Source organism: Heptranchias perlo, chromosome 7 (genome assembly GCF_035084215.1).
Source record: "Heptranchias perlo isolate sHepPer1 chromosome 7, sHepPer1.hap1, whole genome shotgun sequence".
Lineage (NCBI taxonomy): Eukaryota > Metazoa > Chordata > Chondrichthyes > Hexanchiformes > Hexanchidae > Heptranchias > Heptranchias perlo.
Genome location: NC_090331.1, coordinates 63,532,356 through 63,558,427, shown reverse-complemented (window position 1 = coordinate 63,558,427; position 26,072 = coordinate 63,532,356). Strand labels below are relative to the sequence as shown.

The 26,072-nt window shown below is 40.1% G+C and overlaps 1 protein-coding gene across 1 annotated transcript; it reads left to right on the top strand.

Annotated features, from left to right (window-relative positions):
* The first annotated feature begins 1,477 nt into the window (after positions 1–1,477).
* Positions 1,478–25,754, top strand: slc40a1 (solute carrier family 40 member 1). Its single transcript, XM_067987710.1, has 8 exons — positions 1,478–1,959; positions 2,157–2,224; positions 6,283–6,442; positions 9,265–9,380; positions 10,577–10,703; positions 19,805–20,050; positions 21,186–21,854; positions 23,671–25,754. The coding sequence occupies exons 1-8, from the start codon at positions 1,917–1,919 to the stop codon at positions 23,994–23,996; spliced, it is 1,755 nt and encodes a 584-aa protein (XP_067843811.1). The 5' UTR covers positions 1,478–1,916; the 3' UTR covers positions 23,997–25,754.
* The last annotated feature ends 318 nt before the right edge of the window (positions 25,755–26,072 follow it).

Sequence of the window (26,072 nt, the reverse complement as noted above, 5' to 3'; positions counted from 1 at the left end):
TCTTTCGGATGATACATTAAACCGAGGTCCCATCTGCCCTCTCAGGTGGACATAAAAGATCCCACGGCATTGTTTTGAAGAAGAGCAGGGAAGTTTACCCGGTATCCTGGCCAATATTTATCGTTCAACTAACATCATTAAAACAGATTATCTGGTCATTATCACATTGCAGTTTGTGAGACCTTGCTGTGCACAAATTGGCTGCCGTGTTTCCTACGTTACAACTTCAGAAGTAATTCATTAGCTGTAAATGGCTTTAGGACACCGAGAGGTCCTGAAAGACGCTATATAAATGCAAGTCTTTCTTTTATATAGTGTCTTTCAAGGCCATCCCAAAGTGCGTTACAGCCAATTAAGTACTTTTGAAATGTCACTGTTGTAGAAAAAGCAGCAATTTGCACATAGCAAGGTCCCACAAGCAGCAAATATATATATATATTTTAATATATACACGTGTATACCCTCCACATACACTGATGGTTTGCTTGTTTCACATACCAAAGTATTGATGTTATTGGTGATGTTACAATCCTGGTTCTTTTCTTATTCTTGCAGTACTCAGCTGTAGTTTGACACAGAGTGTAAAGTTCAACAGCTGCTCTCCTCCCCACGACACCTCCCCGTGCGAGTGCAGGAGATGCAACACCTGCCCCTTCACCTCCTCCCTTCCCACCATCCAGGGCCCCAAACACTCCTTCCACGTGAAACAGTGATTTACTTGTACTTCTTTCAATTTAGTATACTGTATTCGCTGCTCACAATGTGGTCTCCTCTACACTGGGGATACCAAACGCAGACTGGGTGATCACTTTGCTGAACACCTCCACTCTGACCTGCCGGTCACTTGCCATTTTAATTCCCTGTCCCACTCCTACTCTGACCTCTCTGTCCTCGGCCTCTTACACTGTTCCAATGAAGCTCAAGGTAAGCTCGAGGAACAGAACCTCATCTATCGATAAGGCACTTTATAGCCTTCCGGACTCAACACTGATTTCAATAACTTCAGATCATAACCACTGCTCCCATTTTTTCGGTCAGCTCGTGCTGGTAATGGTTCTGCTGCTGCCATTTACAGCTACTCCTGATCAATCTTTTGTTTCTTAACCGGTCCCATTACCTTGCACCATTATCCCTTTTTATCATTTAATCACTGGTGCCCTCTACCCTATCATAGACCTTCCCTTTTATTCCCCCCCCCCCCACTTCCCCTGGCTCTGTACTTGCTCAAAAACGTTAACACCTTTAACGTCTTCCAGTTCTGATCAAAGGTCTTTGACATGAAACATTAACTCTGTTTCTTTCTCCACAGACGCTGCCTCACTTGCTGAGCTTCTCCAGCATTTTCTGTTTTTATTTCAAATTTCCAGCATCCGCAGTATTTTGCTTTTGAAGGTCCGGTCCATCTTGGTGCAGCCATACGTGTGTAAGAAAAAACGGAAGCGGTGGGGGGGGAGTAGTGCTGATCCAGTGACTGTACATTTGTTCTGTGCAGTGCTGGGGCTCCAGCTCCGAACTTGGATGGCTTCCGTTATCAGCTAGCTGGAGTTTTCTGTCTACATGCACGTCACGGGGCCGGGCTCTCTCCTCAGGAAATACCTTTGAACAGAGCTTTCAAAACTCCCAAATGATGTGAGCTGTTCGAATTTGGGACCCGGACCGTGCGGCTGGTCTCATGGAAGTGTTCGGGTTCAGACCTAACATTGCATTTTAGCGACAACACTTTTCCGACTTCAGCTACAGTGCTAGCTAAGTCTGGAAATCCGAATAATAAAACCACCAGCGGCGCTTGCTATTTCAGAAACTGCTTCTTAGAAATTTTTTAAAACATAATTTAATTTTAAAACAAACCTAGTGTAGTAAGAGATATTATCGGACAGAAAATAACCCGCCAAGGGCAACGAAAACTACCTTTAAACATGGAGAAGACTGAAACCAGGGCTAATAAGAAGGGTTGCTGCGGTAAGTGTTTTGGCCATACATTATTTGGACAGTTTTACACTTGAACTTTTGATGCAACTTTTAGTGATTATTTGAGAATATTTAATATATTCAACCAACAAACATCACTGTTCTGATGGAGTATGTTAAGTTGGCCTATATTTTTAATTGATGTAACTTGAAACTTACACACTTTTGTCGTCCTTCCTTAACTACAGCCTCTTTTGTGGGATACTTCAAGACCACCGGGTTTCTTATTTACCTGTGCCATGGACTGTCTACGTGGGTAAGTTCGGCTTCAAAGCTCAGATTGCCGCTTACATTATTTATGTTTTGCTCCCATCATATGATAACTAGTTAGTGAGGTAAGGATTCCCCTGGTAGCTGTTGTGTTGCAACATCGTAGATGGACTAGTGTGAAGATTTTCTCTGTTCAGTACTTCCAGTGAAATTGTAACTGTGTTTCTTTCAGAATGTGTTTTAGGATTTTGCTAGAAACGGTGAACAGAGGAAATCTTCACGAACTCATTTATAATGCAGCTGCACATAGGGACCAGAGGAAATCTTATCCCAGTGACATTTCATAACTGTAATGATATAGAACTGAATCAGTTCACACTTCCAGGTATGAAACAGGTGGCTTCTAAGTACAGATAATGTGACCTAGTTGAAACAATCAGAAACTAAATGGGAGAAAATCCTGGACAGGGGTCGAAAGATATGGACTGGATGGTCTTTTGTTGTCCGAACCTGGTGTTCTGATGCAAGTCTATGGAATATGTAAACTGAAATTAAAAAGGTGAAATTCAGGTGCAGTCTATGGAACCACAGGTCTGAGGCAGCAATTGGGATGGAAGACTGAATGGTGGTCAGGAAAGACTTCATAGGAGGAGAGGACTCACCAACCTCTCACTGAAATGAAAATTTCAGTCATCTTGAGAAGGTGGCTTTGTGGCTGTGGTAAGCCTGACTGAATATACCAACGCAGTATTCCATCCCATTTCCTAGTAATTTGGCTACACTTAGGAACTCCAACCACTATTCAGTTTCAAAAGCCCTTGAACACTTAAACCAAAAATGTTTTACTTTGCATCTCAATCTTAATTTTTTATTATTGATACAATTAACATACAGTAGCCTAAATGTCAGTTTGGCTCACTCTTGCCTTTGAATCAGAAAGTTGTGGCTTCAAAACCCACTCTTGGACTTGAGCACATAATCTAGGCTGACATTTCAGTGCAGTACTGAGGAGTACTGCATTATCAGATCTGTTTTTTGGATAAGAAGTTAACTCAAATCCCTGTCTCCATGTTCGGGTGAATGTAAAAGATCCCACGGCACTATTCGAAGAAGTGCATGGAGTTCTCCCAGTTCCTGGCCAACATTCCTCCCTCAACCAACACCACCAAAACAGATTAATTGGTCATTCATTTCATTGCTATTTGTGAGACTTAGTTGTGCGCAAATTGGTTGTCATGTTTGCATACAGAACAACAGTGACTACACTTCAAAAGTAATTAATTGACTGTGGAGCACTTTGGGAAGCCCTGAGGATGTGAAAGACCCTATGTAAATGCAAGTTCTTTTATTCTTTTCTAACTCTTCCTAAGAAAAAGAGACTTTAAGGCACCAACAAATTTTAACCTAATTCCACATTCAGACCCAAAAGGCAAGGCACAGGAAGGATTTTGTAATGGGAATGGTCACAACAGAGTCTATCTTGGTGGATTGTCTTTCATCTGCTCTTCAAAACTCTTTTTTTCCTTTATCTTAACTTTTTCCGATTCTCTTTTCCTCTTATTTTGGACAATTTTAGCTGTGTTTCAATCTAGTTTCTTTATGGAAGCTTGTTTTAAATTTTGCTTGTATTTGCCGCTTTTTCCGTGCTGTGCCTTTTCTCTTTTTATAATTATTAGTTTTGCCTCAAATCTTATCTTTTGGCAAAAAAAGGAACAGCTAGTGGGTGTTTGCTTAAAATGTTTTTCTTATCTGCGTGGAGATCTACACAGTCTGCATTGCACCTGGGCTCTCACTCAGAAAATGTCATAATTGCAATTGCCTGGCAGGACTATTTTCCTGTGGTGCAGAAGACTCTTTCAAGAGGTAAAGCAGACTATTTGAAGGCAAAAAGTGCTATGGCCATAGCATTGTTTGCTTTAGTGGTTCCTGTGGCCTTGCCTGCCTGCAATATGGGCCTCTTTTCCCAGGTCTAACAGTCTAGCTCCATTTCTAGTTCAATGCAGCAGAATAGCCTCCGCTAATCTGTGTTGCATGTCTCCAGTGAGGGATATCTTCCAGAAATAGGCCTGACTGGTCTACACCACTGAAAGTAGCAAGGCAACACTGCCAGTAACAGCTCCTGCTGAAAATATACATTTTAAAATTATAATGCACTGATGTTTGAGATGAGCTAAATCATATTTATTTTGCCTAGGTTTGATATCTATATTACTACAAGATAACATAGCAGCAGAAATATTTAGCAAAATAATTTGTGTTAAAGTCCAGGTGTAATGCAAACAATAATTTTATGAAAAAAATTAAACTTTGTTGGCACAGTTTAACAGGAGGTGACACATACAGGAATTATATTATTATTTGAGTATAGGAGATATTAGACATATTCAAGTGGTAATGTAGAGTGGCATATTGAGTTGGTATAGATAACCTGATTTTCACTTCAGTTAAATAAAATATTCAACATATTTATAATGCAATAGAAGCAGTTCCACAGTACAGTTGTAGTGAAGCATTCTGAATTCACCTTGTTTATAATTCAGGGTTGTTCAGAATATGCAGAAGCACTGAAACAACCTCACATCTGCACTAATTCAAAAGCAATCACAACTTTAAGTTCTGCCCATATATCTAGCTTAGTGTTGGGGGAAAAAGGAAAGACTTGCATTTATATATAGCGCCTTTCATGTCCTGAGGATGTCGTAAAGTGCATCACAGTCAATGAGTTGCTTTTAAAGTATAGTCACTTGTTTTTTAGACAAACATGACAGCCAATTTGCACGCAGCAAAGCCCCACAAACAGCAATGAGATTAATGACTTATTTGATAGTGTTGGCTGAGGGATGAATTCCCTGCTCTTGAGACCTTTTACATCAACCTAGAGCAGCAGACGGAGCCTCGGTTTAACATCTCATCGGAAAGACAGCACCTCCGATAATGCAGCACTATAGTGTCAGCCTAAGTCCTGAGTGGGTCTTGAACCCACAGCCTTCTGCCTCAGAGGTGACATTGCTACCATTGAGCCATGCTGACACTTACAGGAAGGATTGTTTATGCCAACGGTGGGAAAATATATTGCTGACCTGCATCACCTCGATAAAATGACTGCCAGTATGATCCTGTAGTATTGGGAGCCAGACCCATATGTTTGCCTCATATGAAGCTCTCCCTCAGGGAGGCATTTGGAAAACCATCCCCTGAGAGGAGTCTCAGCGTCTGTGAGACAATAGTACCATGGTTTGGTAAATTATTCCATTCTATTTGTGCCAGATCTGTGCCGTTTATAATGAAAGGCAGACTCAGCAGCAGTGGAACAACTGCTCATGTGCAAGGTGTCATGCATGGACTGTTAGTACACTTTGTGAATCTGGCAAGGATGTTCCCTGATGCCAGGAAAAGGTGCATAGAGGCCAGCTTGCCTGTGATCAGAGCCAAGATGGTTAGCCTGAAGCTATTTACCTAAAGTGAGAGCCATTTAACTTTGTCACTGGTGGTACTTTCCGTTGGACGCAAGCTTACCATTGGAGGCAAAATTGTAATTAGTTATATTACAGAGCAATCTCCATCGGAGAGGTGACTTTTGAAGCCGCACTAAAGCTTTTTTGAGTGGTGTTAGTAGTAGTAGTTAAACCACCACAAACATACCTAATAAATTATGTTTTTAAAAATGATCGTCCTACTCCCCAAATCCCCCAAATATTAAAGTGAAGATGAAACATCTTCAGAAGACAAGAGGTACACGTGCATTGTTTCATCCCTTACTGGACCTGCCTTTTAACCTACTCTGAGTTCGGGGGAGGTACAACCCTTCCATTGTACCTGCCCACACTCTGCCCCAGTTTCCACGGATAATGTACGGTCAGTAACAGATGTAGCTAGCTGACTATAAGCACTGAACGCATCACTTGGCTGCAGACCAGCTCCAAATTGGTGTCACTGAGAGTGCACTATCCTAATTAATTCTTCAGCAAATTTAAATTTTAAGAAACAATAATTTTAATCAAAAATGAAGACTTTTTTAGATGGAAAGTGGATGAATAAACATTTGTTAAAAAACGCACCTTTAATTTTTGACTTGTGCTAAATGGATTTTGTGTTTTGTTACAGGGAGATAGGATGTGGCACTTTGCTGTATCAGTGTTTTTGGTGGAGCTTTACGGCAACAGTCTGCTTCTGACTGCTGTCTATGGACTGGTAGTGGCAGGGTCAGTCCTACTGTTGGGAGCTATCATTGGTGACTGGGTGGACAAAAACCCCAGGCTTAAAGGTATGGCCTAGTCCACTGCACCTTCACCTCTGTAGTACATCCTTTTTAATTGTACAGCTTTGAAAAAGCCCATTTCTTCTCTATTTATTGCTATGGGACCATGTAGTGCAAAGTATACAATAATGTGGATAACTTTAAATAATACTGCAGTATTCTATTATGGGAATGCAGAAACAGGAGTAGGCCATTCAGCCTATTGAACCTGCTCTGATATTCAATTACAACATGGCTGAACTGTACCTCAACTCAATTTACCTGCATTTCCTCCATATCCCTTGATAACCTTACCCAACTGAAATTATCAATCTCAGTCTTGAAAATTTCAATTGACCCACCATCCATAGCCTTTTGGGGGAGTATGTTCCAGATTTCCATTACTCTTTGTGTGAAAAAAATGTTTCCTCAGTTCACTCCTAAGTGGCCTAGCTTCTATTTTAAGATTATACTCCCTTGTTTTGGATTCTTCCACCAGAGAAAATAGTTTCTCTGTATTTACCCTATTGAATCCTTTTATCATTTTAAGTTATCGTTATCCTTTTGTCATGATCATTTTAAAGACCTCAATTAGATCACCTCTCAACCTTCTAAACCCAAGCCAAGTTTATGCAACCTGTCGTCGTAATTTAACCCTTTAAGCCCTGGTACCATTCTGGCAAATCTGTCCTGTTCCCCTTCCAAAGCTAATATATCGTTCCTGACATTTGGTGCCCAAAACTGAATGCAGTTCTCCAGATGGGGTCTGACCAAGGCTCTGTACAACTGAAGCATCACTTCCTCAGTTTTGTTTTCCAACCCCTAAGAGATAAAAGCCAACGTTCCATTAGCCTTTTTGAATACTTCTTGTACCTGTGCACTAGCTTTTAGTGATTTGTGCACATGGACATCTAAATCCCTTTTGCTGCTCCACAGCTCCTAGTGTCTCACCATTAAGAAAATATTCTGATTTATCTTTCTCGGATCCAAAGTGGATAACCTCACATTCACTCCAGTTTATTCCATGATTAACAAAGATCGGATATCCCAAGGATGAATTATCAATGTCTATTTACAAGTATAGTTAACTGGATTTATCACTATTATCTGTATATTAAATTTGTATTTTCTAATGTTTTTAATTAATTAATTAAAAAATCAATTTTTGTGTATGGAGACTTCGGGGGTGAGTGGAGGTGGACATCATGGTGAGGGGGGGGGTTGGATATCGATGGGGGGGGGGCCGTGGACAGATCCTGGGGGGGGTTGGTTGGCCAATTGAGTGTGTCGGATCGCAGCAGGTAGGCTTGTTGGGTCTGGAGGAAACCCTCCTGCTCCTCTGGGCCCACAAGTAGTGCAATAAAGGCACTTACCTGTTGACCCGCCTCTTCTCGCCTCCTCTTACGTGGGAGAATCAGAAGTCCCGGGAATCCCGGCCTCCAAGAGTTAAAAATAAAAAAATCTATTAAAATGGAGGCACGCAGCCTCCTTAAAAGATTTTACTCACCGACCAGCCTCCCGAGAACGGATCGGTCGCCCATCCCCTGACCTGCCTCCATTAAAGTGGGCGGGTTGGGGTTGGGTTTTACATTTTTACAATTTTTACCTTCCCACCCGTCCCCAACCCACCCGTCCTTGGGGGTTAAAATTACTCCCTAAGCTTTAGAAGCTGTGTGCCAGCACGATTTTGTTATGATTCTCTGGTTGACAAGAAAAACCACATTTATGTTTACACAGCAGCCTATTTTATAAAAGTGAATATGGCAGTGTATCATTTGTGATTTTTACAGTAAACACGCCTCAGGCGATGCAATATCTTTGTTACAACATGTCTAGATGAAAGCTATGGTGGTCAGTCAGTTTAAAAACACTTCTATTTTTGATGTTTGTGACTATGATAATTCTGTATCTAAGAGATTCATGGTGCTAGGCCACTAAAGATGCACATTTTATTCAGCAGTACGATGCAAAAAAAAACATTGCTGGACGATTACTGTAGGATCTCAGAGTTATTGACTTAAATGGAAAGGAAAATCGGGCGTGTTGTATAATGGGTGGCTGATCCGATACCGCCCGTTTTACGCCCTCGCCAAAGTTGACAGTTCCACCCTTCATTGCAATTGCCGTTATATTGTATCATGAGAACCTTGTTTCTCAAAAATAGGGTGAGGAGTATAACAACTGACTGATCTTAAACAACTCGTTTATACTATCGCCCAAAGTTAAAATTACCCCATATAGAAAAACATGAACTAGCTAAGTAGGGTAGTGAAAAGACATGGGGGAAAATCATACGGAAAGGGCAAAGTCTCACCCTATATATTTATTGTGAAACCATAAATAAAGGAATCAGATGATCTATTACCATCTTTTCTGTTACTTAATGTATGGAAAATCTGCAGGGGGGGTGGGTGGGGTGGGGAAGGGGGGAGGAAGCGTAACAATAATTCCCTGATATATGCTCCCAGTGAAGTTCCCCGCTGGCAGCATGATTTCATAAAACTGTTTTTTCAATGCAAGTAGTCCTAAAGGGGGTGAAATTCCTCCCGTTGATAATTTTACTGAAATCCCATTCTGCACTTGTGCTTTTTCAGTAAAATTATTGACAGAGGAATTTCACTCCCAAAGAGCCTTGTTGTATTTTTCTGAAAACTTACAAGATATTTTATTTATACTTGTTGATCGGTGTATAAAAATTGTGAAACATTAGACATGGTATAAGTAACTAAATTGTGGCCAAGTAGCACTGCACTGATATTGATTGATTTTTATTTTCCAAAATCATTTTGTGAACAATTGCAATTCATTTCAATATAACTAACTTAATTCTTTTTTCAATCCTGAGATAGTTGCCCAAACATCCTTGATTGTTCAGAATGTCTCAGTCATCATTTGTGGTGTTATCCTGATGATGGTTTTCCTATTTAAATCTCCTCTTAACAGCATGTTCCATGGATGGTTACTTGTAAGTTTTCATTATTAATTTTCAATGCTTCAGTTTTGAAATTTTCAACTGTGCCAGTCCTTGACTGTAATAATGTATTTTGGTGACTTATATAGTTTTATTTAATGTATATACACACATACATCAATATGTTAGTTCAAACAATGTAAGCCCTGATGTTAACTCTGCCTGTCCGGCAGGAAAGGTGCAGGCGAGGGGGTTAAAATGGCAGCCAAGCGCTACCTGATGTATTCCTACGGCATTCGCGCCTCCGCCATTTTAACGCCCATGTTTTAGAGAGCATCAAGCCCGCCCGCCGCAAGTAGATGGGGGACTTGTAAATATTTAAACGTTGAGAACCGATGATGTCTTTGCCCTAGTGACATCAAGAGCTGTGAGACCAGTGACTGTGATCATTTAAATTGTTTCTAATACTTTCCAGTACTTTTGTTTTACTGTTTTGAATCAACCTTATTTAGACCATTGTACCGTTTAACAACATAGTAAATGCAAGTGCAGACTAACATTTAGAACTGTTGTCAATTGTCCAGTGTTTTAGCAAACTAGCAGTTTCCCCAGTCATTACAAAATGCTGTCTGTGGAGGTCACGAGAGAGGTTACACTGACATAAAAAGTCATTCTAGCTTACTCTGCTTGTATTAAATTGAAAGGCATACATTGTCAGAGGCCTCTTGCACGTTTCCAAATTACTGTTGATGTTGGACTATTAAAGGTGGCTGGAGGAATCCTAACATGCCACAAGCAGTAAGAATGTTTGATGAGTTTCGGATGAAAGTTATATTTTTAACAGCCTTTTGTATCATTGATCCAAATCTCTGCTGGTTTCTTTAATTGTACAGAGTGCTGATGGTAATAGATTGGGTTGCTCTGTTCTTTTATTTAAATCATGCTGCCTTCCTCTAGAGTGGTGTTGAGCCTTCTAAATTGGAAGGCCTTACAAGTAACAAAACCTGTTAACCCTATGAGAGACATCAACAGGAAATGCATGGGTGCCTGACCTGTTTGTGTGAAGCCCTCAATATGAATTAATATTTCTCATGTTAGCAAAAGCACAAACGTAAAAGTGTCATTCATTGAAACCACACTAGTATTCAATGAAGCAATCCAGAATATAATATTGATATTATTCATTTTAAAACATAAACATGGGTCTTTTAATCAACTGTTTCTCTAATGCTATTTTTAAATTTTTATAGACGGTCTGCTACATTTTGGTCATTACCATTGCCAACATTGCAAATCTAGCGAGCACTGCTATGGGAATCACAATTCAGAGAGACTGGATTGTTGTCGTTGCAGGTGAAGACAGAAGCAGATTGGCAGGTAAAACACAATGCTGCACTCTTTAATGCTAATGCGGCATGAAGACCATGCATTCTGGAACTGCACAGAAACATTTGACCATTTCTGATGAATCTGCAGATTAGTGCAACCAAGAGTGTTACGTGCAGCACTGTTTGATATCATGTTCTGTTTAGGGCCCCTCTTTTTTTTATCTCGCACCATTTTGTAAAGAATAAATCAATTATACTGCAAGTCGAGGTCCTAGTCTTTCCCAATAGATTTACTCAAGGATAATCATTAATGAATTTGTATGGCGCATTGTTAAAAGTTGCAGTTTGTTGTTTCAACTGTTCTAGGTACACAATGTGTGAAACAGCCACGGTGATCTCTTTTAGCAGGGGAGTTGGCAATTATAGACCAGACAGCCCCTTTTACTTCAGTTATATTAGTTCCACAATGATTTAGTTGGGAAAGTCAGAATGTAATGGAGCCATACAGACCAGGTTTGATTCCTGGTCCTGGGTAAGCTAATAGCTGAGATGGCAGCTACAGTTGGCCTCAGCACTCCTGGGCTAAGGAGGGCAAAATCAGACATAATTCCTGCTTTTGGACACACTCTAGTGATCCCTGCTGGAAAGTGCGCATGTGTAGATGTCAGACGAGGAGAGGATTGGGTTTAGCTGTGAGGCATTTCCCCATATCCCCATGGAACTGCACCCCAGCAAAGGTTGTCGCCTTCAAGAAAAGAGGAAGAGAGAAAAGAGAAAATAATCAGTTGTAAATCGGAATTTGTTCTAAAGTTAGAAGATTTCAAACTTCATGAAATAACCCATATTAATTTACTTTAATATGAGGTTAGATTTAAAAGCCCTGATCACACATTCAGCATGCTAAGTACAGGACTGCAATGCAAAGATAGTGACAGATCAGTTTACAACAGTCCTAAAATAGACATTGTTTAGTATGACCTCAGTGAACATGTTTAAAGCAGCAAAATGTTTTAATTGGAATGTTAGGCTTTAATACCAATGTATAATATTTTCCCTTACAGAATTCTTTGTTTTTTTAATTATTTCATGTGTCCTGAGTTTTAAATTTTAAAAAGTATATACATTGCAGTACTGTTAAAACCAACTCCTGAAAGCTCTGCTCTTCTCCTATGAAAACAAGAAGTGATAATTGGCCACTCTGAAAGTTCACTGGCTCAAAATTACCATTTTATTTCTGTGCAATGGAGAAACTTGATTTTACGAACATTAGAATAGTGGCAAAGAATAATTTAAGAAAGATGAGTGCATATTATTGAAAGAACAAGAGGCTCCCTATTAAAACATCTAAGCTGGGGAGGGTGATGTAATTTTTAAAGAGGCACCCAGGTAGCAGAAAATGACTTAGATTTTCAGTTATAACTAATTTCCAGACACACAGGGGGTAAAATTTAACTTTGGCGGGGTCACAAATCTGGCGGTAGTGGATTGGCCGCCCATTATACACCATGCCCGTTTTTCCAAAGTTGAATTGAACCCCCAACTGTAATATCTTGCATAAGGATAAGAAGAATTGAAATTAGCAGGAAAACAGAACTTATTTCTTACTTTTTCCAACCTGTTTCTGATCTTCCTTCTTCTGTAAATAAAGATGCCAAGAGACATTCCCAATATGTTACAAGTCCCATTATATTTTTAATTCTGTGAATAAGAATATTAAAAATGTGAATGAGAAAAGGCCAATCGGCCCATCAATTCAACTTCACCTAACAGCCCATGTACAATATGCACTGTCATGGATTTGTTCCAATCTCTTCAATCTCTTGAAGGAGTTGAATAACTGCAGGTAAAATTTCAAAGAAGGTAAAAGTCTTCCTCTTCATTGAAGATAATTGAGTGAAATTAACTCAAACATTCAGTCGAATTCTACAGTCTGTTACTTAACCCCAACAGTGTAGTTCACAGATGGCATTCTGGGGGGAGTTTTAACCCCCAAGAACTGGTGGGATGGGAGAGGGTGGGTAATTAAAATAATTGATTTATCGAGCGTGTCCGCAACCTGGCTCCAACACGCCCACTTCCGGGTCCTTATGAGACGTTAATTGGGTCTTTTTGAATTGAATTTTACCGACCTTTAAATTTAACGCCTCCAACGAGGGCTTCCTAGGGCTCGTGAATCTCGCCAGTGAAAAGGAGGCGAGAGCGGCTGGATCATCAGGTAAGTGCCTTTATTACACTGCTTGTGGGCCAGGAGGAGCAGAAGTGTTTCCTCCAGGCCCAACAAGCCTACGTGTTGCAATCGGCTGACCCCCCCACCCCTGATGTCCGAGACCCCCTCCCCCCCCCTCCAGGTGTCTGAGCCCACTCCCCCCCCACCCAGTGCCTGAGAGTCCCCACCCCCAGTGTCAGGGGATCCCCTAATGTCCGATACCCCTCCAGGTGTCCGAGACCTCTCCCCTCCCCACTTCGCGATAACTGACCTCCCGCCCACCCACCCACCCCCGGTGTCCAAGATCCACCTCCCAATGTCTGAGACCTCTCCAGGTGTCTGAGACTTCCTCCCCGCTATGTCTGAGCCTCCCCCCCATTAGAGACTCCTCCAAACACCGCCCCCCCCCCCCCCCCCGGTGTCAGATACTCGCCCCCCCCCCCCCACCCCGTGTCAGAGATTCCCCCGTCCCTCCCCCCCCACCCAGTTGTCCGAGACACCCCTCCCCGGTGTCCGAGACCCCCCTCCCCTGGTGACCGAGATCCCAACCCGCCCCTCCCAATGTCCGAGCCCCCCACCCCGTGTCCGAGACCCCACCACCAGTTTCCGAGACCCTGATGTCCGAGAGCTGCCAATCTCCGACGTCTCACCCCCCCCAACGATCTCCGACGTCTCACCCCCCCAACGATCTCCGACGTCTCACCCCCCCAACGATCTCCGACTTCTCACCCCCCCAACGATCTCCGACTTCTCACCCCCCCCCGGCAACGATCTCCGACTTCTCACCCCCCCCAACGATCTCCGACTTCTCACCCCCCCCAACGATCTCCGACTTCTCACCCCCCACAACGATCTTCGACTTCTCACCCCCCCCAACGATCTCCGACTTCTCACTCCCCCAATGATCTCTGACTTCTCACCTACCTCCCCACCCCCGCGATCGGCCCCTCCATTCAACCCCCAAAGATCCCGATCCCTGACGACCTTCCCCATACAAACCTCGAAGACTCGTATTTCACTCCTGGCTGTTTTCCCGCCCGACAGGCAGCCAGCCTGTTAATCTGGCTGGTTGCTAGGCACGAAACCCGGAAGTAAAATGTTATTCTTCAATTGCGATTGCAGATTCCGACCCACCAACTTCACTTCCGGGTTTGACGTCCTATAAAGTTCCCCACCGCTCTCTTCCTGGATCCAAGTTAAAATCCAGGCCTCTGTGTTTCACAGAATATTTAACCTGTCTATATTTATCTTTATAACTATCAATCTTTATGGATTTATGGCATTTCTTCAACATACACTTTCAGATATGTTCTACAGCAGGATTGGCACTGGTTGGAGGTTGTCAAGGTGACCACAGCCTTTAACACTTCTGAATCCAGAATCTTCTGGATTCTTTCAAGCAACAGCAATGGATGTATGTCAAATTAATCAATCAGCAATGTCAACCTTCAGACAAGTTCCACAATAGGGCAATACAGGCTCCTCCCCAGTCTTTATTCCATTAATGTGCAGCTGGTCTGTGACCATATGCACAAAATTATGCATATGGTTGCCTGCTATCCTGGCAGTAATCACTACACTTTCATTTTATATCAGTCTTAACATTTCATCATTATTTGAAGGGGCAGGAAGACTGGATGTATGGTTCCTTGTGGAACAAGGATATCCTCTTCAATCCTGGCTCATGACCCTCTTCCATCCTGGCACATGACCCTCTTTGGACAGCTAGAAATAAGAGTTGAACAGCGATATAATGAGGCATATGTGTCCATCAGGATCATAGTGTAATATATCATCGACATATTGACACAAAGGTTCTCATGCTTGGACAGCTCGGCGGTGGAGGGGGGTGTGGTCCTTACTGTATCGCCAAGGTCTCAACGAATAGTATTCTGTTGCATATTGCACAAAACAACCATACAGAGAGGCATTAACATGTATCAGGTGAAAGTGGAGGCCCAATCCCAACAAATGGCCATGGACGACACTGAGACCAAAGCTTAAGATATACCCACTGAACCCCAATTTCAGACAGGAAGAATCTTAAGTTAGTCTCTAACTGAGGAGGTGACTTAAGTGCCGTGACGCCCAATGTACAAACAGACCTACTGACATTTGCAGTGAGTCGACCAATATTATCCCCATCATTTCTTATCTCAACTGCCATGGATATCGATTTGATGCTCTGCTGCCAACTATTCTGCTCCATCCCAAGGGAACTCTCAGGACATAGTTAAAATAAAATAAACCCATTTTATTCTTCCCTAATAATATGTGAAGTGTATGCATGCTTGATGTATCTCTCCACAGTGCCACCTCTTTGTAAAACTACAAACCTAGTGATTCCCCAGTGGGAGGAAGACGTGTAGTGACTGATTGCTGGGTGTTACTGCCTGCCTCTTGTGATGGAAGTGGTTCCAAGTCTAATACTGCATTATGCCTGGTCCTGCACTCTGTTTACACCTGCACATTTAGAACACTGCATAGACAATGTCGCTCAAGTGTCCAGACTACATGCCACCAATACAAGCCCATGAAAATGGAGCTCCCATGTATATTTTGCTGACGTCATGCTTGGTGGTCTTAGATTTCAAGATTTATGTGCGTCATCACTAGAAATATATTCAGGTGGCAGCAACAAAATTTTCCCTGCAGCAATGTGGGCATGAACGTGCATTTGTGAAAGAACTGAAAACATAGGAGCATAGGAACAGTAGTAGGCCATTCAGCCTCTTGAGCCTGTTCTGCCATTCACTGAGATCATGGATGACCTGTATCCTAACTACACCCACCCTCCTTGGCTCCATATCCCATAACATCCTTGGCTAGCAAAAATCTACCGATCTCAGATGTAAAATTATTAATTGAGTTAGCATCTCCTGCTTTTTGTGGGAGAGAGTTCCACACTTCTACCACCCTTTGCACGAAGAAATGTTTCCTAACTTCTCTCCTGAATGATCTGGCTCTGATTTTAAGGCTATGTCCCCTTGTCCTAGACACCCCCACCAGTGGAAAAAGCTTCTCTCTATCAATTCCTTTCAAAATCCTAAAAACCTCAATCAAATCACCCCTTAACCTTCTATATTCCAGGGAATACAAGCCTAGTTTATGTAATCCCTCCTCATAATCTAACCCTTGGAGCCCTGTTAACATTCTGGTGAATCTGCACGGCACTCCTTCCAAGGCCAATATATCCTTTCTAAGGTGCGGTGCCCAGAACTGAACACGGTACTCCAGATGTGGTCTAACCAGGGTTTTGTATCGCTGCGGCAAAATTTCCTCCCCTTTATATTCTATCCCTCTATTAATAAAGGTTAACATGCCATTAGCCTCTTTAGTTATTTTTTGTACCTGACTACTACATTTTAGTGATCTGTGTACATGGACCCCTAAATCTCTTTGGACTTCCACTGTTTCTAGCTTTTCACCATTTAAAAATACTTGGATCTATCCTTTTTTGCTCCAAAATGGATGACTTCACACTTACCTGTGTTGAAATCCATCTGTCCCAGTTTTGCCCACTCACTTAATCTATCAATGTCTCTGTAATTTTATGCTCCCTTCTAAACTACTTACTATGCCACCAATCTTTGTGTTATTGGCAAACTTGGATATGTGACTCTCATTAATAAATGTAGTGAATAGTTGAGGCCCCAGCACAGACCCTTATGGGACACCACTAGTCACTTCCTTCCAATTCGAGTACATACCCAATATCCCTACTCTCTGTCTTCTATCGCCGAACCAATCTCCTAACCAGGTCAATAATTTGCCTTCAATTCCATGAGGTTTAATTTTAGTTAACAGTCTCTTATGTGGAACCTTATCGAATGCCTTATGGAAGTCCATATAAACTACATCCAAAGACCTTCCCCTGTCTACTACTTTAGTTACTTAAAAAATTCAATTAGGTTCATTAGACATATCCCATCATTTACAAATCCATGTTGGCTCTCTCTAATCAGCTCAAATATCTCTAAGTGCTCAGTCACTCTATCCTTAATTATAGATTCCAATAACTTCCACACAACAGAAAAGTTGCCTGAGTCCTTTGTGTACTGCCTTAGTGAAGCTGCACCAAGTCAATAACAAACATAGAATCATAGAATGATTACAGCACGGAAGGAGGCCATTTAGCCCATCGAGTCTGTGCCGGCTCTCAGCAAGAGCAATCCAGCGAGTCCCACTCCTCCACCCTATCCCTGTAGCCCTGCAAATTTTTTCCCTTCAAGTACTTATCCAATTCCCTTTTGAAAGCCACGACATGTTGTGTAATGCATCCTACATTCATATACCTAGACTGGACAAATCAGCATATTCTTACTTTGGCAAGCTTCCTGAGTGCAGAATTTCTTTTCATGGTCTCCCACGACCTGTGAATTTGGAAAATTGCAATAACTTGCTTGGTCACATCTACCCAGGCATATTGGATATTGCCTGTGATAGGAGGATGCCTCTCTACTGTGAAGAGGACAACCTCCTGAAGCAACATCTTGAGGGCAGCATCCTTTAATGGAATACTCCTTTTGTCTATGGCCTCCATTCTGCTGCTTATTGTTCCCGAGTAAAGCTCCCCTTCAAGTGAAATGTAATCCTTTAAGAGATGTTAAAATATTAGACCAAGGAACAAGCAAGTTAGTGCATTTATGGTTAGACATATCATCTGTTTTGTGGAAGTTCATAGTCTAAGCAGTGTCACACCACGCTGTCTGACCTCTAGTTTGTCCTAGTATAACTAATAAAAGCTTGGAGTATGCCCAATAGAAAAACCTTGTACTGATACGTGCATACCAGTGAGCACTTTACACTACCAGCACTGACGTTTTATGAGCACAAAGAGTGAAATTGATTATGAACTCATAGAAATTCATAGAGCAGTGTTTGTTTTCAAAGATTGGGAGATATGGAAACAGGCTAAACATTTTCACCAAAAATAACAGGAACAGGTCTTAGTGAGGTTTCTTGTAAGTTTGTTGTTGAGAGTGACCCACATGCACAGCATGTTAAAGCTTTTTAGTCAGCTGATAAGTTTCCAGATGCTTGTTCAACTAGGTTAACACTTTCTGTTGGTCATTGGCTTATAGACATAAGAAACCCAGCCCCTCAGTGACAGGTGAATCCCTCTAAATCCCATTAATACGTCAGGCTGGTTGGTGAATTGTTAGCAGTTCCCTGGACCACTGTAGATCTGCCTTGCTCAGGTATCAGATTACCATGTCTACCACAGAGGGTTGACTGGGTTGCAATCTTGAGCAGAGAGCAGTGCACTATAGAAAAAGTTTCTCTGCGGTTTCTCAATTAATGAACAAATCATAAATATTAGGTGTTCTATTTGAATTTGTGGTTTATTGGAGAACATTATAATGAGGAGTTATTGAAGCCAAGGTTGGATTAAGGCATAGTCAATCTAGACACATGCTTGGAACGTTACAGGAAGGTTCAAAACTGACCTGTGAAGTTGCAATCTCGTGATGTTCAACCTTAGTTGTATAACATTTGACAAATTAGCAAGATGTTACAGTTTAGAGTGAACTGCACATGCTTACTCCTTTGATGCATCAATCTTAGTAGAATAACCATCATACACTCTTCCAACTCCCTCCTCCTCTAAACAAAGTAAAGGTAAGCATAAGTTTCCTTGACTGGCAGAGACTGAGCCTGGAACTTCATGTATATTTTCACAGTTACATTCTGGTGCACTTAAATCCTGCACTGCCTGTTCCGTACTACCTGCTGCCTGCCCTCAACCCATCAATGTTTTCTGTGGCCTGCTGCTTTCCATCGATCCTCTCCTAGTTCCTGTGCCTACACCAATCCCCCCCATTCAAGTCTCCCTTAGTCCTCTGTCCATCATTGCTGTCTGCTTCCTCACATAGCCCTTATACCACCATTATGGCTGGTTATGGGGAAAAACACGCTGCTGGGATTTTTAAGCGCTCATATATTGCAGTACACGTTTGTTTTAGAAGCTCATGTCGTGTCTCTATTTAGATGTTCACTCATTGAACTGTGCATTCTGCTTTGAGATGCTCATGTTTATTGTTTGAATTATTTGTTTAATAATTTTACAAGTTTTATTACTGTTCAATAGTTGTATTATAAACTTTTATATGATTAAAAACATTTTTCTTATTTGAAAGTGACATAGAATGTTTATTTTGGCATCTTGAGACACGATTAGAAAATTAATGAAGATGAGCATGATGGAATGTAGGGCTGGGGGTTCAGGGCCGAATAAATCCTTAATCTTAGCTTGCATGAAGTATATTCACTTGTGGTTGTTAGAAATGCTTTGGCTCATAATACTTACATTTATTTTATGCCTTTCAAGATAGAAACACCTCAAAGTGCTTCAGATCACAATCCTATTTTATCATCTGTGATTTTATAGGCAAATTAAATGAGCCCTTTCATACCAAGAGAAAATGTTCTAAATTCTACCTCATTTCACAAGTGAAAGGTTAATATGAGGGAGTTCTATTTAAAGTCAGTAGTTGCAAGTACTTTTTGTGTCTTAAAATATAGATCAAATTCTTTTTATAATGACAGATTAGGTGGTTGCTACTGAGGAATAAATATCTAAAGCAATAAAGTTGATAATATTATCACAAAAGGCTTACTTATTAAAGGCCTTTATACAGATCCATAATTGCAGAGTCATTTTTAAGCAGTAAACCAGCTCATTACTGCTGCTTCTCCATATTTATAAAGCTCAATCTAACCTACAGTTACTTCATCAACATATTTGAAGAAACTATAATAATGTTATTGAATATTGTTGTTAAAACCAGAAAATGAAATTATAACTGCCTGTAAAATAAAAATATGAAAAGAGTTTACAATTATAATTATTAAGAGTATTCTTTTGTTATTAACGAACGGACGTACAAACCCACTCTATGTCCAGACAATATAAACACTGCAGTCTTTTTCTGTTCCTATAGATATGAATGCCACAGTTCGCAGAATTGATCAGGTGACAAATATTTTGGCTCCGATGGCAGTTGGACAGATAATGACATTTGGCTCCCCGGTAATTGGCTGTGGATTTATCTCTGGTTGGAATCTCTGCTCCATGTGTCTTGAATATTATTTGCTGTGGAAAATTTACCAAAGAACACCTGCACTGGCCATCAAATCAGGTCAGAAGGTGGATGAACAGGAGATGAAACCACTGAATAAACAAAAAGGTACTCAATAACTTGTCAATGACTAATGGCCAGTTAGTTTGAAAGACAACAGTTAATGCTGTATCCACTAATGTGAGTTATTCTATTTCCCTAACATGATTGTGTAGGCTTTATTTTGTTGTTGAATTCTATTCTTTCTCCTGTAATAAGTCATAACAAAAACTGCAGTTCCAATCTAACTTGTTTAAGTCAATCACAATCTATACCATGAACTTTATTTGAAAGGAGACTTAAACCCTGGTTTATAAAAGAAATATGAAATATTATCAGCATGTTCTCTGAAGGGTTAGGAACAATAATATGATGAACAGCCTGCTGGTGCATAAGGCATTGCATCCGCGAGTTGCAGGATTGGAGTTTCTTCCCAACCTGTTCCCAGCCTGCCTGCTATTCCTGGGATTTAATTGGCAGATTTGATTATATGATGATTCACCTCCCCAAATGAAAGAAAAGCAAATCTGAAGGAGAGTCCACCATCACCACTCTTAGCATTTGCCTCAAGGGCTGCAGAGGCCTAGGAATAAGTTACCAGCCTTCTTTTGTCTTTTCATTTGATTTGAGTTACTGTACTTATATGTCTGACCATTTATTAATACATTTTTATTATATTTCATTGTTTAAAATTAAGTAGATATTCATGTCATATCTGCCAACATTATCCTGTAAAAAAAATCTAAAAGGATAAATAGTTGACAGTAACAAATGTGAAAAGGTACTGTTACAATCTTTAAGTGGGCTTCTGAAATTTCAGTTTGAATTTGAGTGAAGAGATAACATTCTCTGTGCTGACTGTAAGGTTTCCACATGAAACGAGTGTGGACGGACTCAGCCCAGGTGTGTCCACAACACAAAACTGGTTATAATGTGGCACAAATTGACACTAAGTTGATCATCAGGATGACTGGTATGTGAAGAGATTGGGATCAAGAGACTTTGTTGAGGCATAGCAGAGAGATCTTTACATTAAAACTGTGTTGCATTTGACATGGGAGTGTCTTTTGCAGTAGTCCAGCAAACTGATTAAATTTGGGAAATTTAAACCAGCTGTGTGTTCTGAGAAGTTTGATCACTACTTCCACCTAGATTGATATGAGACTGCCACTCATTATTGATTGAAGATGTTATGTGTTTCCAGATATTGAGTATGGCCAAACAAACACTGATGGAAAACCAGGATCAGTCTATCCAACCGAAGGTGCTCATCTGATGAATGTGAAGACACTGGAACAAGAAAAAGAGAAAAGTTGTGGTGATAAAGTTCTTGTGCCTTTCTATACGTTAAGGGATGGGTGGGTAGCTTATTACAACCAACCTATATTCTGGGCTGGCCTGGGCCTCGCATTCCTCTACATGACCGTCCTTGGTTTTGACTGTATTACAACTGGATATGCCTACACCCAAGGTTTGAGTGGATCTTTTCTTAGCTTGCTGATGGGGGCCTCGGCTATTGCTGGAATTATGGGGACTGTTGCCTTTACATGGATTCGCCGAAAATGTGGCCTGATCCGCACAGGCTTCATCTCCGGTGTGGCTCAGTTTGCATGTCTGATTTTGTGTGTAGTTTCCGTGTTTATGCCTGGAAGCCCTTTGGATTTATCTGTATCACCTTTTGATGAGTTCGCCAGCAGATATATGGATGCGAATACCTTGATCGAATCTGTTATACCAACTATGGAACCTCAGCTATTCACTACAGTCGGATATACCAACTCAACAAATGAATCCACAAGTGATGAGCAAGTTCAACCAGAATCTTACATCTCAGTGAGTTTGCTCTTCGCTGGCATCATTGCTGCTAGAGTTGGTAAGTATGAAACTCAGCTGAAAGGTTAACTATAGAGATCTGTAGGTTAGTTAAATTTTACTTCAAAAAGAGAACTTCTTAGCCCCAAACTTAAACTCAAAATATCACATTGCCTCTCCCATTTACCCTTTTGCACTAGGAGGGTATGAAAATCTAAACTATGGACTTGTCAGAATTTGTGCCACGATTAGACAGCAGGAACTAGCATGAGTTAGATTAGTTTTTCCTTCCTTGTGAGACAGAATGTCTCATTTAGCACTGGTTGAGAACTGAAAATTCAACCAATTGAGACAATCATGTTTAAATAAGAAGCAGACCAAAAATTCAAACTACATGGCTTTTTGGACAGAGGTCAAGGAATATCTGAGTTGCTAGGCTGGCTAACCTTGGCCTTGTGATTACGTACGTATGTGCAATACACTTGATATGTGACATTATTTCAACTTAATCTAATAGAATAATGAGGAACAATGCAACCAGACTCAAAAGGATTTAGATATTCTATCTGGGGATGCCAGTAGATGACAGATGCAATGCGGATAAGTGTAAAATAATTGGAAATAATTAATATGGGAACAAAAGACCAAAAGAGCAAGTATGTGTTAAATGGAAAGTGGTATAAAATGTTGTTCACAAAGGCCTTGAAATTGCTATGCAATGATTAGCATACTAACACTTAATATATTAAGTTCTATTTTAACATGAAGTGCTAGTGCTTTTATTTCGAGCAGGTTAAAATTTCTGCTAAAATAGTGTACTAAAACTTTAAGTGTAACGATGTAATTCCAAGGCGAAAAAGATCTAGAGGTCATAGTGGATAATTCTGTGAAACTATCAGCATAGTGCTTAGCAGCGAAAAAAGGTAAATAAATAGAGTTGCGAAAGCAGAAGGACAGAATAAAAATCAAAACAGGTTGCATTGTTTCTGTACAAGGTATTGGTCATCTGGAGGATTGTGTAATTCTGGTCATATCATCATAGGAAAGATATTATTGGTCTTGAGAGAGATATATAGTTGAGCAACAAAGGTGATTCCAGGTAACAGGAATTTAAATTATGAATAAATATTATGGAGGCTGTGCTTGTTTTGTTTGGAAAAGAGAAGACGGAGGTGATCTAATGAAGTGAATTGACAAAATTGATCCAGCAAATTGTTCACTATGATGAAGGGTTCGAACAATAAGACACTATTTAAAATTAGGATGTTGGGTGTAAGTAGGGGAATCATGCCGAAGTTTTACTCCCAAGAAATAGTAGAGTTCTGGAATACATTATCAGGGAAGGTCATTGAAATGGACAGTATAAATAAGTTCCAGAGACATTAGGTATATTTATGGAGAAAGAAGGGAATGATGGTTATGGTGAGAAGGTAAATAGACACGGTAATCTATGAAGGGGGACAAACTTTGGCCTGATTGCCTTTTCCTGTCGCTAAAAACAAATGTTCTTAACATACATATGGAGACATAGCTACAATTTTATTTGGACAGTTCAAAGTTCATAGAACAAATCAGAAAAAATGCACACAATGTTGAACAATGATAAGAACATAAGAAAAGGAGCAGGAGTAGGCCATTAACCCCCTCAAATGATGTGTTCATAAATGACAGAAAAGTTTGATAAAGTAATAGGAACCTAATTAATGTGAAATATGTGTATGCGTGAGAGAGAAAGAGAGAGAGATTATATAGACATTACACATAGTTTGCACAATAAAAAATTCATAGGTTGTCTATCCTTTTCTCACTCCATGTAGAGTTGTGCACCTGTTTTAATTTGTGAAGCTAATAGTGACTTTTATTTACCTTTTACTCAGGGCTTTGGTCCTTTGACTTAACAGTCACACAGCTCATTCAAGAAAACGTGGATGAATCAGAACGGGGCATCATTAATGGCGTACAGGATTCCATGAATTATCTTCTCGACCTAGTGCATTTTATCATGGTGATATTGGCTCCAAATCCAGAAGCATTTGGCATTCTTGTAATCATTTCAACTTCCTTTGTTGCCATGGGGCACTTGATGTATTTCAAATTTGCTTACACATCATTGGGAAAACAATTGTTTGCATGTACTTCCAAACACCTGACAACTCAGGCCAGTAATCCAAAAATAACTGATTGCATGGCCGTTAGCGCTTGAGTAGTGATTAAAGAGATAATATCCCTCATCTTAATCAATGCTTTATAACCATCAGACTTATATTTTTGGAATATCTACTTTTTAAGTACTTAGACATCTCAAGTAGTAATATAGTTCAGAATCCTTCAAAGGCCGAATTTTCCTTAGTGCCTCTATATGTTTTCTGTTACATATCACAATAAGCAATATTTTGCAAATACAGCTCAAGTAGATATCTCCTATAGCATGATTCATACCTCTGTGGAGTTCATTTGCAGTAATGAGCAGTCGACTGAGAAACGTGCCATTACGTGTCAGAGAATATTGTGATAACATTAAAATACTGATCAATATATTAACTACTGGTTTGGTCAGAAAAAAACAACAAAAATATTTTGAATTAACATGCTACATGATTTTTATTCATATCAACAAGGCTGAAATATGTAGTTGGGGTTAACTTTTAAATGTAGTTTCATGATATTTATACTAACAAAGGGGATATAGTCTCTTTAACATTTATATGCTACAGAACAATGTATATTTGACTATCACCAGTATACTTGCTCCTTCTTGATGCTAATATTATTAAAGGAAATGTTTGCCAAAATGCCAATAATATTTTTCAAAGTAATGTGGGGTTTAATACATCAGAAACTAAAAAATTAAATTTATTTGAAAAGAAACAATATTCCCAACTAAATTGTGCCTCGATATTAAATATGAATGAGATGCTGAAATAAATGAGTACTATAGCAGTGTATGAAAATACTTTGCTGTGAGTTTTTGGGTGTGCGGAAAATGTGAACGTTAGTGAACATTTGATGTTGGACTCGAAAACTTTAAGCTGTCAAATGTGTTTAATATTAATTTGTTACATTGCTTTTTCTCTTGGTAGTGTAAGGATAGAATCTCTGGATACCCTCTGATTGAGACCTTTTTATGACATATTACCCCACTCAAATCAAAATCCATGGTGCATTTGGAAAATGGGTAATTTTTATATGAGAAATTATTAATTTTCAGGTATCTCTCTAACATAATGAAAATGGGTGGTGATGGTGGAGAAGGGGGAAGAATTGCTGTGGTTGCTATGTATATTGATATAACTGCATTCCTGAGGATTCCCTCTGGTCATTGCTTGAAGTGAAATTGCTTGAAGTGAAATCGTAAACACGTTTGAAAAGAAAAATATCATAATATCTTTCCCCTAAATGTGTAACAGGAGATCTGGGCCTGGTCCCTAGCATATTACTCAGCAGCATAACACAAGTCAGAGATACTGTTGCTCGCAAGAAGTAAATAGGCAGAGAGTACATTTTTCATCACTGTTATTTCCTTGTTTGAAAGTGGACATTATACCGTCAGTGCAGGTGAATCATTTGTTAGATGTAAGTGCTGGACATCTATCCCGTGTTGTACTGAGACCGACTGAAAATCTGTTTTGTACTATTGCAACTACTATGATTTTATGCAAAATTATGAGAAATCAATCATGGCTATGGATTTGAATTTGAATTTCTAAAATTCATAATTTTTTTTGAAGTATAGCTTCAGAAAAATCTTTATGGTAAATATTTATGAGTTATGACTGTTATGAAATTAAATTTCTGGATTCATAAAAGAGATGAGTTAGCCATTGTTTCGAAATCTATTTGTAATTTTACTATCCTCCTGGAAGAAAACTGAAACTTTACGAAAATGATACATGAGCTAAACACTCCAAAGCCACAGTTTCTGAAATTGAAAGCACTGCTAAATAAAATGTTGCTAAAATAATATGGGTTGTTTGTGGTGGTATATTTTGCGTTGTTTTACTGTTAAACATAACAATGGTTCAACTGGTAAATTCCCTATCTAGTGTGGAACTACACCATAAAGACTAGGAAGGTTCTGGGTTCAATCCCCAATCTTTGCTGATAGCAGCAGGGACGTTACAATTGAGCTCAGTGTTCCTGTGTCAGGGAGGGGAAAATATCAGCCAGGTTCTCACTCGTGGTCACTATCTAGTGACTTCTGCTGGAAAGTGGATGTATGTGGATTTTGGTGAGAACAGGATCAGACTTGGCTGTGATATCCTCAATGGTCAGATAGCCT